General features: G+C 44.8%; 1 protein-coding gene across 14 annotated transcripts in view; it reads right to left on the bottom strand.

The window, feature by feature from the left end:
- Positions 1-19,201, bottom strand: part of CACNA1I (calcium voltage-gated channel subunit alpha1 I) — a 164,354-nt gene that overhangs the window by 82,708 nt on the left and 62,445 nt on the right. For 3 of the 14 annotated variants that reach the window (XM_083821573.1, XM_083821572.1, XM_083821564.1), the window contains exons 3-4: positions 4,892-5,003; positions 3,954-4,087 (exon numbers count right to left, since the gene is read on the bottom strand). In XM_083821573.1, the coding sequence (XP_083677699.1) occupies positions 3,954-4,087; positions 4,892-5,003 (246 nt within the window). Of the gene's footprint in view, positions 1-3,459; positions 3,597-3,953; positions 4,090-4,891; positions 5,045-5,124; positions 5,187-5,289; positions 7,065-7,095; positions 7,244-10,487; positions 10,597-19,201 lie in introns of those variants that run through there. The other 11 variants (XM_083821579.1, XM_083821575.1, XM_083821576.1 and 8 more) reach the window with 10 other exon arrangements.

The raw sequence follows: 19,201 nt of genomic DNA on the forward strand, positions 1-19,201 counted from the left end.
AGAGTCATGTAAAGGGACACCTCTCTCCGAGAGGGACATCTCCAACCACATTTGAACACAACTCTTATTCACAGAGTAGAGCAGGCAGTAGAAATTGCTCACTCTTTGTTGCTAGAGAAATGCCTAACGTTAAAAGGTGATGAGCATTATCCCAGAAATAAGTGACTTCTCCTAAATTCATGTAGAGAGTCTGGCCTAAGTTTTCAGCGTGACTGATTATCTCAGTTTTCAAAAAATAGCAGGATCTCAACTTTAGGAAGCTGCCCTTTGAGTTGCTGCAGATCAAGCTCTCCAAAAGCACCCATTGCTGTGGGAAACAAATGATGACAGACAAGACATGAACACAAACGCATGGGAAGAGGGACTCCCACTGGGACAGCTGGTGACAAACAGCCTGCATGAAACGTCTGGGAACCTGCAACCTCCCATCACCAGCAAGCAGTTGGGAGCAGGAGTATTGGAAAGCCAAAATTGCAGCCCCTGTTGCTTGGGCACACAAGGGCATGGCCATTCAACCCAAATTCCCTCTCTCCATTTTAGGAACTCTGAAGGTAACAATGAAGAACATTGACTTAGGACTGTTGTTTTATGGGTTTTGTTGTTTGTGGGTTTTTTTAATCCTCTCTGAAAAAACGTGTTGAAGGTGGTTGGGGGAGGGAGTGTGCGAGAGGGGAGAAAGTTCTGGTGATGTCAGCTCCTATCGCCATGGAAACTGAGCATTTTTAGTGACAATGGAGTCTTCCTCCTTGAGCTGCTGGGTTGCGTGGGGAGCAGGGGCAAGCAGGGCAGGGGCACACAAGGGAATTCAGCTAACTAAAACTATAGCTTCTGGCTTTCCAAGGAAGTGAGGAGAAAACTACAAAAGAACGCCTGAATGCATGGCTTATGTAACCAAAGCACTGTCTGGGGCAATAGCAGCAAATAATCATTATGCTCTTTGATAAAACATGCTGTCATGCAGCTAGGCAGATGGAGGTATCTCAGCCGCCCAGGAGCACCCGACAGAACAGTCCCTTGCTTGCACTTGGCTTTTCCAGGCTGCAGTTCACTCTCTGAACCTTTGATGCCTTGCTTGGAGCACCACTTATGTATGTATTTGCAAAGGGAGAAAGGGAGGAAAAAAAGGCTGGGAAATACAGTCCTTATTCTTGAATTTGAGAGATGCTCAAATGCCTTCTAGGCAGTGCATTACTTTTCAACATCATGGATGTTTTCTTAAGGGTCAAATTTATGACTTCCCTTGCAGTCCTTGAGAGCCCAGGACAATGAAAAAGAGAAGGCCTTTAGATTAAACTGATTGGCTTATTTTCAGGATTTAACTCACTGGCATGGAGAAAATATGCAAGACCTGATGCAGGCTGTCTTCCCTTAGTCAGAAGGCTAGGGCAGCATTTGGACCGGGAGCAAGGTGAAGCCATGATCCAGGTGGGGGACCAGTCAGGATAAAGCCTGGGGCTTAAATCTGAGGTTAAATAAAAGCCTACAGTCTGTATGTAAGGGCATGTTTGAGACTCTGCTTAGATTTGATTTAAACAGTGCAGACAATTTTAATGAATTTCAAAGAATAATGAATTAATAACTACAAGCTTTTATAACTCAAAATACATTATATAGTCATTAGTTCTATATAACTAAATGGGAAAATCTTTCTTTAGCAGAAGAAGTCTTTTGAGATCAGATATTCTAATGAGATTACTATCATTTCAGCCTGACACCTCATGAGGACAATTGTATAGAAATCAGGAAACAAATTTCTTTCGGTTTTGGACCTGAAATGAAAAGTCCTCCACACTGATTATTTTATATCTAAGGAGTTGATTCTAAGTCTCTTCGGCATTGAAAGGAGTTCAGATATGAGCTTCATTTCTAGTACCACTATCAGATGTGCAAATGACTCTCTATTCTCAGATTTCTCCAGCAATGATGGCAGATGAAAGGTATGAATGGGGTTTACTTGCTTCTGATCTAGGTAGCAGGGATTTCACAGAACTAAGGAAAGGTTGAGGTGGGAAGGGACCTGGAGGCCCCCTGCTCCAAGCCCTGCTCCAGCAGGGCCACCCAGAGCAGCATGCCTAGAACCACATCCAGGCAGCTTTTGGAGATCTCCAAGCAGGGAGAGTCTACAGCCTCTCTGGGCAGCCTGTGCCAGTGCTCCATCACCTGTATATCAAAGAATGCTTCCTGATGTTTAGATGGAACCTCCTGTGGTGCAGTTTGTACAACATTCATTTTGATCTGTTTTCTGCATGAAACAAGCATTTGAGCTCACTCTCTTTCACTTAGCATTGCCCCCATTGATTTCTTCATCTCTCCAGACAGTAATTCTCACACACCATGCTTGCAGGGGTACTAGGCAGAGCAAGACCCCCATTCCCAAACCTTTTGCAACCCAGCAATGTGCTGCCTATCCTGCTCCCGCCTGGAGCAGAGCCTTCCTCCCATCCTGTGTACGTAGCACATCACCCCAAAGAGGAACACCGTGGGCTCTGAGGTCCCCCTTTCAAACACACTTATACTTCCCTTTCCTCCTCAATATCTCATTTTCCCTGCACCCGGTCACCAGCACCTTTTGCCACCAGAAGCTCAGGCTAGAACATTCAATGGTCTGTTTTTTCTCACCAGCACGTGTCAGATGCTTTAACTTTTCCTTTCCTGATGAACTCACAGTCCTCATAATGTGAGCCCATTTTAAATCACATGCTCATCACAGCAGACTCAGACACAAGAAAGGTCTTCCCATCTCATGCACGTTGCTTTAATTCACAAAAAGCTACAGCTTTCACCTGTCTGTCCTCCTTTCATGTACAAGCCAGCTGAGGATCAACCTTCAAACTTTTACAACTGAACTGAGTTTGAAAATCTCAGCTCCCCCCAGAAGCAAACAATTATACACCACTACAGAGGGAACAGCTTTCAAGTCTTTCTGTAGAACAACTGTGTCAAAAGCAAATGTAAAGACAGTGCTGTTCTGCACCTGAGGGAAAAGCTCTGCAAAGAGAGCTTGAACTCACTGCTGGCTCTGTCAGTAATACACGCACTTCCAGGTGACAGTGAATGCTGGTAATACCTTGCTGGGAGGGAGAGGAAAGTGGGGGGTTTCTCTCTGAAAAGATTTCCATTCTTTTGCCGTAAGAACAGCAATATTACATAGTTTTTTCTGACTTTTTATTTTTTATCATAGCACAAAGCAATCTGATTGAAAACAGTCAAATCCCAAAAAGCACATGACCACTGGTATCGAGAAGGACATTTTGCTGTGATGCAACAGGCACGTCCTGGTAGGTTTTCCACTTCATACGTGCAGAGGGGAAATCAGAACTTCTCCATAGTAACTTTCTTATAAAAAAAACTCAAATGTCAACTTATCTCAATAGTACTGTGGGTTAGGCCAATGCAAAACAAAGACAAAAGGCCCAGAGTTAATAAATAAATAAAAAAAACAATTTTAAAAAATCCTACCTTTGAAATGCTGTTGCTGGAAACAGAGAAGGCATCTTGGTTCTGTTAAAGGTTGTACCTCCTCCACTCAGACATTAACAAAAACATTTCTGGGCTTGCTCTTCAGCTGGTACAACTTAACACCGTCTACTGAAGTTCTGAGATGGACAGCTGCATGTCAGCTGGAGAGTTAAGCTACCTTGTCTACTGTTTATTCCATAGACTAACCCCAGCACATCAGATTCAATTTTGCAAATTTCCTGAAGTAGCACCAGAGTGGAAACTTTCCCATCAGTTATACCATGGCAAATCAAGAGTAGCATCATTGGCTTTGCAAGGATTTACTTTTACCTTCCACCAGGGTATGAGGGGCTTAACCCTGCTCGATACGCTTAGGGAAAAACATTCATAGTTGCCAACAACCTTCATATGCTCTTCACATGGGGAGTGTTTTTCAGTTCCATAAAAGACTCCAACAAACACAGAACAAATAAGCACAGAAACTGCCAACCTACCCAGCCATAACAATGAAGAAGTCCAGGCGGTTCCAGGTATCCCCAAGGTAACACTTCTTGCCAAAGATCCCCAGGGCCACCATCTTTAAAACCATTTCCATTGCAAAGAAGATGAAGATGAAATCATCGAATACCTGCCAGAAAATCAAGAGCAAGTTTGACAAGCATTCTCAGCTTTAAAATACAGAAAGCAAAATAAATGTCAATTTCAGTGATTCTGAAAATGAGTTAGGGGCAGGGCTGGACAAGCTTTTTCCACTCGGTGCTGGTACCACAGCTACCACTTGCTTCTTGCTGATACCACAGTTACCACTTGCTTCTAAAGCAAGCAAGAAGGGGCTCTATTTTTTCTCCATGGATGAAATAATTGATGTAGACTCAGGGCCTCCTTACATGTACTTTAAAGAAGGTGTTGGCTCAGAACCAGCAGGTCCAAGACCAGCCAGGGACACACAGACATTCCTGGCCACCTAGGAGGTACCAATGGCCCATCTTAGTGTGCCTGTTCTTTGTTCTCCTCGTGGGCACCTTGAGTGCCACATTACCTGTGGGCTCGGTAGTACTCTTGCTCCTCAACAGAGTAGCAAATGCATTGGGGGTTGCTATTCCCTCCTGTCTGGGTGCCATAACCACAGTTATTTCTCCCTGAGCTATGTATCTTGTAGCTGCCCGTGTCGAGAAAAAATGTCTTATGCACAGGATCAGGAAGGTTAGCAACTATTCCGTATTACCTGGTCACGTATAGACTTCATTAATTATCTTTCTCTAACCCCATTTACCTCCTCCTCAAAGCAAGTTCTTGCCATTTTACTAATTTGCTGGCTGGGGTGTTCTCACCAACCTTTTTGATAAGGTGTTGACTGCACACTGAAGGAAAACGTGTGAAATGTTATGACTTGTACTGATGCACCATCGTGATAGGAAGGAAGTCTGCTTACCTGCAAGATTTTACACCTGTCAGACAGGCAGTCCATATCCTCACATGGCTGGTACATCCCCAAGGTAACGCAGTTTAGCAAAATCACCATCATGCTGACACATTCAAACCAGGTGGAAAAGAGTCAAGGAAAACTTCTGCAAAAGTATCACAGCTGAGGTAAGTTTGATCTAGACTTGGGATGTCAAAATAGGAGGATGAAGGGCAATAACTGCTGGGAAGCTGATATATTACATTCTTATGTTTTTCTCCCTCAGTTCCTCACTTCTCCACTGTTTGGTTAAGCCAAAACTCTTCTGAAAAAGTGAACGTACAGGCAGCTCAGAGCCCTAAGGTACTTAGACAAGTCAAATTGTTGCCATAGTTAAACACACACTGACTCCTCTCTTGTTGACTTACAAATCTTACAAATACAGTGGGAAGAGACTTTCTGTGGTGCCACAAAACTCAGAGGCAGCAGAGATCTCTGAGATCTGGTGAAAGGCTATATTGAATGCAATGAAACGGACAGCTGGGTCTCTGCATGAGCCCAGCGATTACAGCCCTTCTGGGAAGGGGGTACAGCATAAGGCTAGAAGTCTCCCTCTTCACTTCTGAGAAGTGAGGAGTGAAGATAAAGAGTTGCCATATTGGAACTGGTCAATGGTCCATCTAATCTGTTATTCTGCTTCCAGCAGTGACCCATGCAGGATAAAACTTCACCATGTGCCTAATTAAGTTACTCAGTAACCATGGGGGGAAATTGCATTTCTGACCCCAGCTGGTGATCTGTTTGTGCCCTAAAGCATGAGGATTGATAGCCCTTATAATTGTTTTCTCAGCTATAGTGGTGTCCCTGCAGATGCTTTGCTTATTCATTTGAATCCTTTGTTGAGAATCTTTCTAAAATATCTGCTTCAATAATAGTTGGCAGCTGTAAGCTACATTGGCTAATTATACTTTACATTAAAAAGTGGTTCCTCCTATTATACTTAATTTGTTGCCTTTTAATTTCATCAAGTGCCACTTCACTTATATGTTACAACAGAGGGTAAAAATGGTGTAGTTGAGCAACCTTTTCTGAGCCCTTCACAGCCTCTATCTGCCTCGTTTTCACCATCCCACTCTTTCAAATGAAGGAGGCTTAGGACCCAATTCTCACTTATCCAAGGACTCATTTACAGTGTTTTAACTCTAAAATTGGGCACACATTTCTGTGATTTCTTTCCAGTATTGGCATTGCAAAGCAGCGATGTAGATCTAATGAGAATGGACCTCCAACCTCTGGCAGAAACATCACTTGTGTAATTTAACACGCCTCACAAGCATCCCTGCTCAGTTTCCATTTTCAAAGTTTTGTTTCATTTTTTTTCTTAATTTAAACTATCAGAGCTGAGAAATTGTCTATTAAAAATACAACTCACTAAGCACACCCGTTTTCACTCCTCACAGAACCAAATCCAAAACTGTGGCCTGTATCTCTGCTCACTTCTGAAAGACACTCAAAATCCATGGTTTGTTCTGAGCAACTTTTCCTTGCTCGTTCTCTGACAGTGATTCATGACTAACCCGCATAATCTGATCTAGAAGATTATTAATTCTTTCTCTTCTCCCCCACCTGGTTTTCAGTGAGCTACCTTCAGTTGCAAAATCAGACAAGAACAGGGAACCAGCTCTACTGTGCCAATCATGCTACGAGGTGATTTTAAGAACGTGTTATCACTCTCCCTCACAAAGTTAATCCCAAGCAGTCTATGAAGTAAGTACATAGAGCCTACCCTCACAATGGGCTTCAGAAACAGAGGCCTTTTTGGAGAGAAACATGCCAAAAGGGACTGAGTAAAATGTTTATCCCCTGAGGTCTATACAACACAATTTCAATTTCCCACCTTTCTGTCTCCTGTGTATTTGTATAATGACCCAATTCAAAGTCCAGGAAAGCACTTGGAGAGGTTTCCATTACCTCTCCCAGGCCTTTCAGGTATGACTACAGTTCTCTTCTGGACTTTCCAACAACTGTTTTGTGCCATCTCTCAGAATCACAGAGCCACAGAAGGGCTGATGCTGGAAGGGACTTCCTATGGTGATCTTGTCCAACCCCCCTACTTAAAGGAGGGTTGATTACAGCAGATTGCTCAGAGTCATGTCCAGTTGGGTTTCAATATCTCTAGAGATGGAGACACTAGAACCTCTCTGGGCAGCCTGCCTCAGCCTTTGACTACTTACGCAGTGTTTGCTTACATGGGATTTCCCATGCTTCAGTCTATGCCCATCGCCTTTTGTCCTGTCACTGGGCACCACTGAGCACAATCCAGCTGTCATCTTTAATCCCCCAGGCATGTGTTATCCCCATCAGCACTCAGAGTAGTCCTGGCTGAAATAAATACATAGAAAACAAAGAGCAGAAATTACTTTAAAAGCTAGAAGGTTGTTTTTTTTTTTAGGAAACGACCAGACAACATGTCATGAGAGACCTGACAGCAGGGAGTACTCTCCAACCACCACCAGCCTCAGGGAGTTCAGGGCTTGAAGTCAGGGGTTTATTTTGCAAATATCTATGCTTTTGTGTGTGTGCTTTGGCAGCTGCATCATGTGGGTGGCCAGGATGTTCCTGTGGTAACTTTTCTCCTCTCGCTCCCCCTGCAGCAGCCCCCAGGGCCACACAGACCCTGGAGAGGCACCTGCAGACAGCTGGCAAGACCCTGAAACTCAAGGCCCAGCCAACCACAGCAAGCACACCCCAAAACCCAGAAATTTGGGCCAGGTGCAGGAGGCCTTGAATCTTCTTTCTCAAAAACGTGAGGCTGGCTGCACTCAGTTTCTCCTCCCCCGTCTTTCAGATAACAGCTCTCTGAAAGTTTGCCAGCCTCGTCCAGGCTTCCTGAGGATGCTGCTGAATCGCTGGCGGCTCCTGGGCGATTAAAGCGACATTAGGAAAAGCTTTCCTCCTGCCACCACATGGTTTCCCTTTCAGAGCAGGCGGGGGCCCCCGAAAAGGCAGATCCCACCTGCGGCGGAGAGGAAGAAAGCACAAGGAGAAAAGCAGAGCATCTCCTGCCCCGAGTCAGGAGGGGTTGCTGCCCGCTTGGGTCGGCGGAGGGGGTAATTAGAGGTACCTGCGGCCTTCCATGTGTCACCGCTGTCAAACACCACCACGGCCTCCCGTCACCACGGCAACAGCCTGCAGCCAGGTTCATCATCTTCCTTTCGGCGATGAGGCCTCCCCCTCCCCGCAGCCTTCCCCCGCCCCGCTTTTCCCTGTGCCTGAGCCTGTAATTAATTTCAGCTGCTGACAAAGCCCGTCTTCGCAATCTGCATCATTCGGTCAGAAGTTTCATTCCTAATTAACTTCTTCCGAAGTTGAAGGCGTCTAATTACACAGCCTGAGTGCGGCCCGTCCAGGTGGTGGCCAGAGGCAGCCGCCACGTATCCATTGACCCTCCACCATGTTCTCCAGCAGGGATGGGTAGAGACTGAAGGGGGACGTCCATTACCAGCACACACCAGGGGAGAACCACCCTAAACCGTCTGAGACGGAGCCTTAGCTGAAAGCCACAAGTTGCAGGACAATTAAGGAGATCTACAGGTGTTTCTGGGACCTGGACACGTTGCCATAGTGCTTAATAACATGACTATGCATAATGCAAGATGATGCTAGAAACAGGTGATGAGGTGCAGGCAAAGCCCTCAGGCTCGATTACTAAGTGACAAACAGCAGAAGCGAGGTATCTCTGCATCAGGGCTGTAATTAGCTTGTGCATGGGAAAACTGGGCGCTACTTAATGTTCTTGGGATCAGCCTCAATCTCTGCTTCTTCTCGCTGACAAAAATACAAGAACAAAGCAAAACAAAGCAATACTCTGGGCTCCTCTCTCCTTTCCCTCTTTCATCTTCACCTGGAGATTAAGAGTACACCAAACCCAGCTGCTGGTGCTCCTAACAGCACAGAAAATACATAAGCTTTACATGTGTGACTTTCCTCAGTCTGCCTTGCTGCTATCTCTGATTATACCCATTCCTAGAGTTGCTTTGACTATAATCTCTGATTATACCCGTTCCTAGAGATGCCTTGAACATCTTGGGCCCATTGAACCTGCAGTAAAAATGCCTTGGCTACAAAGGGCTTACAACAGGAGGAAGAAATTAGCTCTACATTGTGAATGGTTATGATAACCCCTGCTCCTGCCCCAAAACAGAGAGCAGGGCCTGCTGCAGCAGCGAAATTCAATGACTGAAGTAGTAGCAGCAGGTATCACCAGCAAAAAAACATAGATGGAAAGATGGAGCCCCACACGATGCTTCCCAGCCAAACGCTGGACAACCATGCACACAACTTCTTGTGGCCTCCCAGCTCTGAGCTGTCACCAGCATATCCCATGGTCGCCCTGAGATGAGACATCACATTTCCATTATCATTCCTCCTTCCTCTGCCTCCTCTTTAGGATCCTTCCCACCTCCCTCTTTTCTAACCATGCTTTCCACCAGGTAGGCAGCTGCACCCTGTCATTCCCTTTTGCGATGATCGCACTTTCTTTCTCTCCTTTTGAAACAAACTCTGTAAGGACAGCACTGTGTTTCTTCCCTGTTTTCCTCTACTGCTTTGTGACCCTCCTGCAAGAAGCCAGTAGGATGCTGTAACTGCTGCATGACAGTTAATATTTCATTTATAATGGAAGGAATGATTTGTGTTGCGAAGGTCAGAGAGACAAGTAGCTCTGGGGAAAGTAGTCCTCATTTTCGCTCCTTCGGTGCTATTGGCTTTTGCAGATACCCTCATAGGTGGGTCTCATTTTTTTCTCCCTCCCACTTTTTTCTTATCACCACTTCCTTTTTTTTTTTTTTCCTTATTTTATGCTGATATTTTGGAATTTTGTGGTCTTTTCTCTACAAAACAAGCCAGCAGAAGCAACAGGGTTCTTTCACTTCAGCCTCAATCTGCTAACCTAACCCAGTAGAAGGAGTTGAGTGAACATCAGATGTTACATTCAAAGGAAAATACATCTCAAAATGTGTTTGTGTTCAACTAGATCAAAACAATCAAAACACTTCTCAGAACAAAAAGCTTTAAAAAATCTATTTTGGAAAGGCTGAAACATTTCTTCTGCCTTTTTTTTTTTTTTTTTTAGCACAGAGAAATGTTTCAACATTACAGAAAAAAAGGTTGTGGGTTTTTGACCTGACTTAGAACTCTCGCTTTTTGAGTTCTGAGTCAATCAGAAATTAAATGCCAATACCAAATGTTGCAATGCTGAGATTTCATGGCAGCCAAGCCACTAAAGACAAGTTATAAAGGCTTTTCTGCAAACCCTCAAGATTGACATGCTCTAGGTCTTCAGATATCAATGTAATCTCTTGTATGTATACACACTTGTATATATCACATCGTCATATATACATTCTTCTCGTGAAAGAGGAGCATCTGACATATGCATCATAGAGGTCTTCAAATCTTTTGCAATATTGTTGCTAAGGAAAGGACTGCAGTACTGCCAAACACAGCAGGATTGTAATGTTGATTTGAGAGACACTAGGGAAGACTTACACAACCTGTGATGGTGTTCCTGGGAGGCAGGGCAATGGAGCACAGAAGAGGGAGGAGATGGAGAGATTTTAAATACCTGGCAAATACTTCCATGTTTCTGCTCCTTGGAAGGGAGTTTCCACCAAAGACAGATTTATCAGAAGAGGAAAAAGCTCGGTCACATCCACAGTAAGTTAGATAAACACCTGCAAAAGGAAGTACCATGGGTGAACCTCTCTGATCAGTCTGACTTCCGAGGATCACTCAGAAAAGGGGTCCCTGTAGCAGGCTGCACAGGCTTCTGGCTGCACAGCTCAAATTCAGAGCTAGCTTAAAGACTAATGAGAACTAAGCTGGTTGTATCTCATTCACCATATTATATCCACTGTGAATACACTGCAGATGGCTTTTTTTTCCCCCATTACAGAAACAAAATGGAGCAAATTTCTCATTTCTTAAAACTCCTTCCGTAATGATTTATTCAGACCTGCTAATTGTGTCCATTAAACTCTCAAGTCTAGCAAAACCAAAACTAATAGAAAGAAATTTAACCTCTGACAGGAAAATGTACAATTGAGATTAAGAGGCTAAGATGGAATCCGAAGAGCAAATAGACAGAGGTATTAACACAATGAGACAAATCTTCAGATATTCTAGGAATAGGAAGGCAAAGGGTGAGCTCTGACCTAGCATAAGGCCACCACAGAGGACCACTAACTAAATAGGAGACTGCAGAGAGAAAGCAAGACTTGTTTACAATGCTCCACCACAGCAAACACAGGAGAACCCATTGTTCCTAGACCTAGAGTGAGCTGCACCAAGAAATCTGGCTAGCTGTCACAACAACCTGATGGATATAAGTTGGTCTTCTAAATCAACCTGTTGTTTTCTTCAGAAGAGGTGTACAGATGAGATTTATTATTATTATAATTATTGAAATACCTCACAATTACCGTGCTTCTTCATCAATGTTGCTACAGCCCTACTATTAATGATTACATCCTGCCTGTAGCAGCTGGACCCTAGAGCTTCTCTACTGATAACGACCCACCTCCGAATTGCATCTAGCTCTTAGGGTCCAAAAGAGCATCTGTTTAACGGTGTGTAACATTCCTACAAAGCTGTTTACTACAGGAAGCTACAATATGAAGCATGAAAAAAAAAGTAGCATCTGGGGAAAAAATAAAAACAAAACAAAAAAACAACACCCGAGGTCAGAAGAAAGTAATTACCCAAATTTAAACTTGAGCAGGGTATTAGAGGTAATGACTGTTCCTGGATAAAGAGCTTTTTAATATCCTTAGATAGCTGGGACTGCAGTTGCAGGTCTTTTTGCCAGCAAAGCAATACTCCACCATGCTGTGGGATCAGTTCAGGACTGACTCGAGAAATCGCACCTCCTGCTGACCCCCAAATGGTGCCTCCTGCAGCATTCTGGCTCTGCCTTGGAGATCTCTATCCAAAATCTGACCTGGCTTCACATTAGGAGCATCAACAAGGTCACAGCATGAGGTAATATGACTGCAGCTTGGAACGTTATTATAGTAAAAGACAGTTGAAAGAATTTTGCTCCAAAAGCTCCTAACAGAAGGTTCAGCAGCTTCTTCCTGCTGCAGCTGGATCTGCAGGGGTGTCACAGCAGGGAAGGACCACCAGAGGAAGCCCCCTTAAACACAAACTGGGATCCAAACCTTAAAGCTCTTACTGCTTATTAAGATTTCACTCTGTGGAGTCAATTCACCACTGCTATCAGTGGCAAAGTAGGCACCTTAGAAGAGTTAGTCTTTATTTTTGCACTCGGATGGAGAGGACCTCAATTTGTGATAAGGGCAGGCCAAGGCAGGGAGGCTTTTGTAGTCCAAGAATGATTTGAATTAACAATGTGCTCCAGAGTTACAAAATCTGAATTTGAACTGGGTATCTGAATGCTCTGAAACACGAGCCCTCATCATGCATGACCCTGGGAAGTGAGGAAACAAGGAGGAGAGACTGGTGGAGTCACTGTTATCAAACCAGAGCCAGACACATGGCATGTTGTTTTGTTTTGGTTTTTTTTGTCAGCATTTTATCTGATTTAATCTGGATGTATTCGAGCTTATTTGGCAGAAAGTTCCTTCCAAAGTGTAAAAACATGAAGTGCTTTGCAAACAAACCCAAACTCCTCCTCCTTCATTTCTGTGCTTTGTTGGCCAGCCTCCCAGAAACGCCACCCCAAGTCATGTAAGTCTTCCCCAGCACCTTTCAAACCAGTGTAAGAGTCCTGATGTGTCTGGCAGTACTGCAGTCCCTTCTTTGGCCTCTGTATAGCAACGGGTCTGAATGGGGTCTTTACCTTTGGTGGGGCCACTAGACATATCCACCAGATAAACATAACACTATGACAGCAGTGTCTATGTGAGTATAATTCAAGACAGGGAGAAGGAAAGAACTAGTGATGATGGACTCAGGAGGGCAGAGAGAGCAAAATAAATTAATAAAAAATTAAATTTAAAAAACTGAATATATTCTCTTTCTCTCCCTACTGCTCCCAATGTCTTCTGTTTTATTTTGTTGTGTGTGTTTTTTTTTTTCTTTTTCCTTTTTCCCCTGTCACTGTCTTCTCTTTTGCTTTCCAGAGCTCTCCTTCCCCCACACTAATGGAAACTTAAATGTTTGGAGTGAAAATAAATTAATGAAGGAATAAATGTTTCTTCAGGAACCAGGAGCAGAGTGCCAGGTTCTGGAAGACATGCACGCTCTTAAGGATACACCAGCACTTTTTGTGGGACCTTTTACAGCACACCAACCTCTGCCTCTTGCTGATTTTGTTGAGACCACATTGTGCCCCTCAAGCCCACCAGATGAGCAGCCTAGTATCTCATGAAAGCAAAATGGTAAAATGAGAATGCAAGTTAAGGGTGGAAGGAGTTGGCTGCACAGTGCTGAGCAGAGTCTAAAGCAAAGGGTCGTGTGGTCGGTTCCTTCCATTTCTCACACATCTTTCACATTCCCAGTAAAGGGAGGCCTCAGCTTCCTTCCTGGTGTTTTACTGGTGGGGCGTTTTTCCTCTTACTATGGGTTTTAGGCTCAGGGGGCCTTGGGAAATGGTCTGTGGTGCACAAGGTAGGTAGTTCAACAAACCTCCTGAAATGGAAGCTCACAGACAGGAATGGGTCCTGGGTGTAGCTTTTGCGCAGTTGTGGATTTCCCCCATGCCATTACTTTACAGTGATTCCAAAGGGATGATAGAAATACCTGTCTTTGAGTACAAAGCGGTTTCCCTGGAGAGGAAAACAAGAATAAGGAACCTCACAAACACTGAAGGTGTGGAGATAGGACAAACCCAAGCACTTGCTCTTTTTCTGTTCTTGCTCCTTGTTCTTGCACTGGTCTCTGTTCGTCACTCTGCTATCTTTCTAGTCCATCCTTCTTTTCAGATGTTGCAGATTTATTTTCCCACTCTGTGCAACCTCCCACCCGTGTCTGGCAAAGGTCGCATGGGTCCAAGCTGAACTCACAGGCACACACAATAAGCACCATCTGAAAGGAGTTCAGAGCACTTTGGTAAAAGGCCCTCTCACTTTGCAGGAGTGTGGGGAAGACGATAAAAGCACAAAGGATGGTTTATAGACCTTTTCACAATTTAAAAGGGGGGGGTCTACTCTTTGCAGGTGCCAGGGCAGCATGTTGTACTCCAGCACATCACTTGAAGGACGCAGAAGTGAGCACCTTGTTCCTCCAGGCAGCCAGTTTCCAAGGCTATCTGATGTTAGAGGGTACTCTGACTCTGCTAGCAGTCCTGAATTAGAGAGGCAGCAAGATGGGATAAAGTCACTTTGCCTTTCTCCTTTCTCCCATCTAGGCAATGCTTTCAGTGCATACAGCATCACGAAATCATGTGCTTGGTGCTTAGCTTAGCAGGCTTTTCTGAGGAGTGCTTCAGTACAGAAAAGAAAGTCATGCGGTGACAGAAAGCTTTGCAGCAAAGTAAATAAAGATTAATTCAGAAGTGTAGGGAGTGCTCGGTAAGGTCACTCGGAAGAAATTGCATACGGTCTAAGCAAAATGCAGAGCAGTAACAAAAAGAGCTGGGTATGAGCTCCAGTTTGTTTCAATGAGTTAATTTTTTGGCTGTAATTAACTAAAACTAATTATTGTCAAGGTTTCAGGATGCCATCCCCTCCACTTTGAATGTGTTTTTTTTTTCCCCCCTCACTATTTTCCTTTTTATTTTTTTGAAGACTTGTATCTGGATGCATCCCAGGGCCCTTTGCCCTGGTTCCCAGAGGGTACGCTGGAAGAACTGGCACCGACAGCCTGCAGGACACGTGCCTGGAGGAAGGACTGATTGCAAACAAGCAAGCCAATCTGCCTCAGCAGATAACTGGAGGCTCGGAGCTCCAGCCGGCTCACAGCCACGCAGGCTCACAGCAGCTGCTGGCACCTCCTCGAGGAGGCAAACAGGCTGCGGATGGCCTCCCAGAAAGGAGGCTCCTCATGTGTACGTGTAACGGAGGTACTTGTGAGGTGGGGGAGATGCTTGTTAGTTCAGCTTCTTGTTTCCTTCAAAACGCTACATAAACTTTTGCTAATTTCCACGACCACCTCTCTTAAGTTACTGAAATACTTTCCCTGTGTTACTGATGAGAAAGCAAGCAGGAAAGGAGCAGGTTTTTCCAAAGGAGCTTGAGATGAGGATTCTCTAATACATTAGCTTCCTAGAGCCTGATTTTCACGAGCATGTAATACTTGTCATTTCTAGCACGGCCAACAAGTACAGTGATGCTCCAAGCCAGTCTCCCACCGCCTCAAGTTGGATGGCCGAAGATCAGAGTCCCATGTTAGCAAAAACATTACCCAGAGATTGCACAGCAAGTCACTGCCCTGGATTGCGTTAAAATTCAGCAGTTCTTGACACCCAGTACATATTCACTAAACCCCTCAGCTTTCTGGCTAGCTGACAGATAGCACCATGCCAGGGAAAGGAGCCAATATGACTCATGCTTGATCACCGTGATGCCGACAGTATTGAGTGCTGTTTTAGAGGGGGTTAAATGCCGTGAATGCGCTAAGCATTATCAATATTAAAATATTATTAGTATTATTTATGAGCTATCTCCGCACGTCTTAGATGACAGGAGCTGAGATCAAATACAAATTATGCAAAATGTTACATAAACATGCGGTAAAACACGCTGCCTTCTCCAAAGAAGTTTTTAATCTAACCGAACAGGACAGGCGAGCGATGCATTACGATCTCAGCGTTGCACACAAGAAGCCACAGCACAGAGAAATGAGCAGATTTGCCCCGGGGCAGATAGGAGACGGGGGCACAGCTGGGAACCGAGCAAGAGTCTCCCAATTTATTCTCCAGTGTCTTTGACCTAAGATTGTTCTCCATCTCATCTATAACTGCATTTGATAAGGGTGGTACCCATGGGGAGAAGCACTGTCCCATAAATATTTCTTGCAAACAATGGGAAAAAAAATCTCCAAGTTCCACTTGCATTTAAATTACCGTGAAAGTATGTTTCCCTTCACCCTTTCAGAGAGGTCTCTGGCTGTTCAAGTGCATGGTGCACAGACAGGCTGGAGCCAGAAGACCTGTGCTCTCCACCTCCATCTTCTGTTGATACTCTCGCTGGAATCTCAGGACCAAATTCAGCCTATATTTATGATAATGTAACACCAAATTCCAACTAATTCTCATGCACCTAACTTTTTTTTTTTCCCCATCTGCCAAAGTATTAGCTACCTTCCAAGCATGCTCCAGGTCCCTGCAATAAAAATGTGCTATGTAAGCACTAATTATCAACACGTTTGACTGCAGAAGGAGCAGCTCCAAAAAAGGCGGTTCCTATAGCAGCACGATGCCAACAGGACCAGCTAGCTGGAATCTCCATCAGCAGCACAGTGTATTTCAGCTACCTCTCTGATGTCTTTCTGCCTGTTGTACTCATCACTTCTCTTCAGATTTAGGACTAGTAGTACATTGCTATTACCGCATTCAGATTCCTGTGACCTATTTCCTTTCATATAGATTCAACTTCACACACTATTTATTCTCAAGTTTTTGACAGCCTCTGGAAATATATGCCTCCTCCTCTTATTTACAGCCTAACTTATTTTTCCCGTACAGTTCCCAGTCTGAAACTATGGATGTGCATTAATCTCATTTCGTTTTGGACATACTAGTTACACCCTAGCTCTTTACCCCACGCTTTCCAGCCATGCCAAGTATATCCCTTTCTCTTTTCAGAGACCTTCCTATGAGCCTATTGTTGCTGGGTTTTTATTTTCAACCACCATCCCCGTTTTTGTGTGACCCTGCAGGAGCTGAGGCGTTATTGGATTACTTTTCACTGTCTTACAGCCATCCATCTTCTGGCATGTTAATTACTTAGCGTTGAAGGACCACTTGTGTTTCCTTTGTCCCATGCAGGTTTCACTGCCTCCTCTCCTAGTCAGTTACCCTCATATTCCTCCCTCCACCTCTGTACATGCACTGCATGTGCACTGCCCACTTAACCACCTCATTTCCAGCAATTTACTTTCCTTTCTCTTGTAATGATAGAGTGACTTCACTATAAAGATGGCACAAAAATGACTGTTTAGCTGGGACATGGCAAAATGCTGCTAAACGAAGTAAAAAATTCAGCCCTCTGCTCCTGCCCCAGAAGACAGGGCTGAAGTGGGGTCACAGGCAGCCTTCAAAGGCCCATCACAGGCAAGACTGCCCCATAGCATGGACATTTCACCTCTGAAATCCCCTAGATCAAAAGATTACCAACAAAAATCATACTGCTTGGACTTTAAAGGGAGACCTCAAATTACTGTTAACATGCCCAGCTCAGCAAGCCAAGACAGTGGAAGCCAGGTGGGTGCCAGTGACCTGTTATATGTGATAAATTCATTCTCCATACATTAGGACAGCTGCTTTATGCCCACTGCAGCCCTGCCAAGGGTCCATCAGGAGCAGTAGCTTTCTATGCTGTTCTCTGAGATAACACAGCAGCTACTACCAGACCCAGGATACCTGCAGCTCTCAGACCCATCACCTGCTGCAAATTTATTCTTCTACCCCTTATATGCAGCGTATCCCTTTCCAAAAAGGTTTAGCAGCGACTAGCAAAGCTCAGGTCTTTTCTGCACAATCTTTTCATTCATCTGAGAGTAATTCTTCCTGTCTAGATGTGATCGAACATGAAGCTAGCAGTGTATTGGAAAATACAACCACAGAAGCTTTAGCTTTAAGCTTTCTTGCTAATAATCTACTCCTAGTTCTTTCCTGCAGAATCTTGTATCATTTATACTAAAATGTAGCATGACCATAGGCTCCTTCACAGCTGTCTCTAACATACTTATGTGCCTCATGGGATTTGACACCCTTATATCCAGTTGGCAAATTATCTTACGGGTCTCGTGGTCATCACACATCCAGCTGTCTGCATGGCAGACGACAGAATTATCTCCTTTCCCCATAGCCCATTTTGCACAACACGTCCACTCAGCTTATGCAGCCAGCGTAAGAACTATCAAATCCAAACCAGGAGTTGTCTGTGCTCCTGCACAAGCTGAAATCTCTCAAACCCAGAATGCTACTTGGCTGGGAGAGCAGTTGCAAAGTGGTGGTACCAAGTGCATCCTCATCATCACTGCCAACAAGGTAATGCTGACCTTGATGGGAGCTCTGGAGAGGAAAATGAGCATGGGAGTCAGATGAAAAAGAGTCTCTTCCTCTGATTGCACATCTAATACTATGCTGACTACCTACATGTGTTTCTCCAAAGAGTGGTAGACCACAGCCCTTGGTCCGTCCTACCTCAGCTTACTCAGCGATGACAGGACTTGACAAGAGACATGAGAAAAATGCAGAAGGTAATGGTTTTCTTGGGGAGCCAGGAGGCAGAAAGAGGCCTGAGGGATGAGAAATTATTGCTGTGACCAGATCCTCAAGCATCCACCCATTTTGCTGCCAGTATGTTCTTTGTTTCCCATGTCTGTTCCTATGGGATGCTGTACTGAGCAGGAAGGACACCTACTTTGGCCTAAGTCAAGTATGGGACCAAAACATTTTCTCTCTGTTGGCTGCAGTCACCACTTATCAGGGAGAAAGAAACGGCAGGGTCCTGCCATAGCACCTCTTGCTATGAGCAGAGAGGAGAAAACCCCTCTGGCACCACCCATTTTCTGGAAGAGAGGTCGCTGTGCCCATCCATATGGCAGGGGTCTGATGGGGAGGCACTTGCCCCTCCACAATGTGCCGTGGGTTTGCTGTGTTTAAAAAGCTTTCACGTGATTTAGGAGAGTGAGCAGAAGAAAAAGAGAAACCAGAGCTTAGGTAAGGATATTAAAGACAGAGCTGGAAGAGCCAGCCAGCGAGGACCTGCAGTAAATCTCTAAAAACGAGCACAAACGAGCTCCCATCACTAACCCAGAAAGAACAGCCTGTCCCTCCATCATCGGGAAGGATGACAAATTGCCAGCCAAGAGCCAGGTGGCCGAGGTCCCGTGTCCCCAAGGGGCAGGGGAGCCTGGCCAGGCAGGCGGAGGCTTTGTGCCAGCCCTGGTGTCAGCCACGCGCCCAAGCCCCCGCGCGCTGCGCCGGGCTGATAAGGCTTTCCTCCCCTCTCTCTTGCCCTGCACCCTTCCCACCCACCTGCCATCACGACTGGGGAAGAGGATCAAAATTACAAATCACAAAGGAGGAAAAGTCACACATTTTCACCAATATTTTGTGCCTGGTGACCCTTATTATAATTTTCTTTTTTTTTTTTTGTCTAAGCCCAACTTCATTTCTCCAATGTAATTAGTTCTAGTGACCCTTCAAAC

The sequence above is a fragment of the Anser anser genome (assembly GCF_964211835.1).
Source record: "Anser anser genome assembly, chromosome: 1".
Classification (NCBI taxonomy): Eukaryota; Metazoa; Chordata; class Aves; order Anseriformes; family Anatidae; genus Anser; species Anser anser.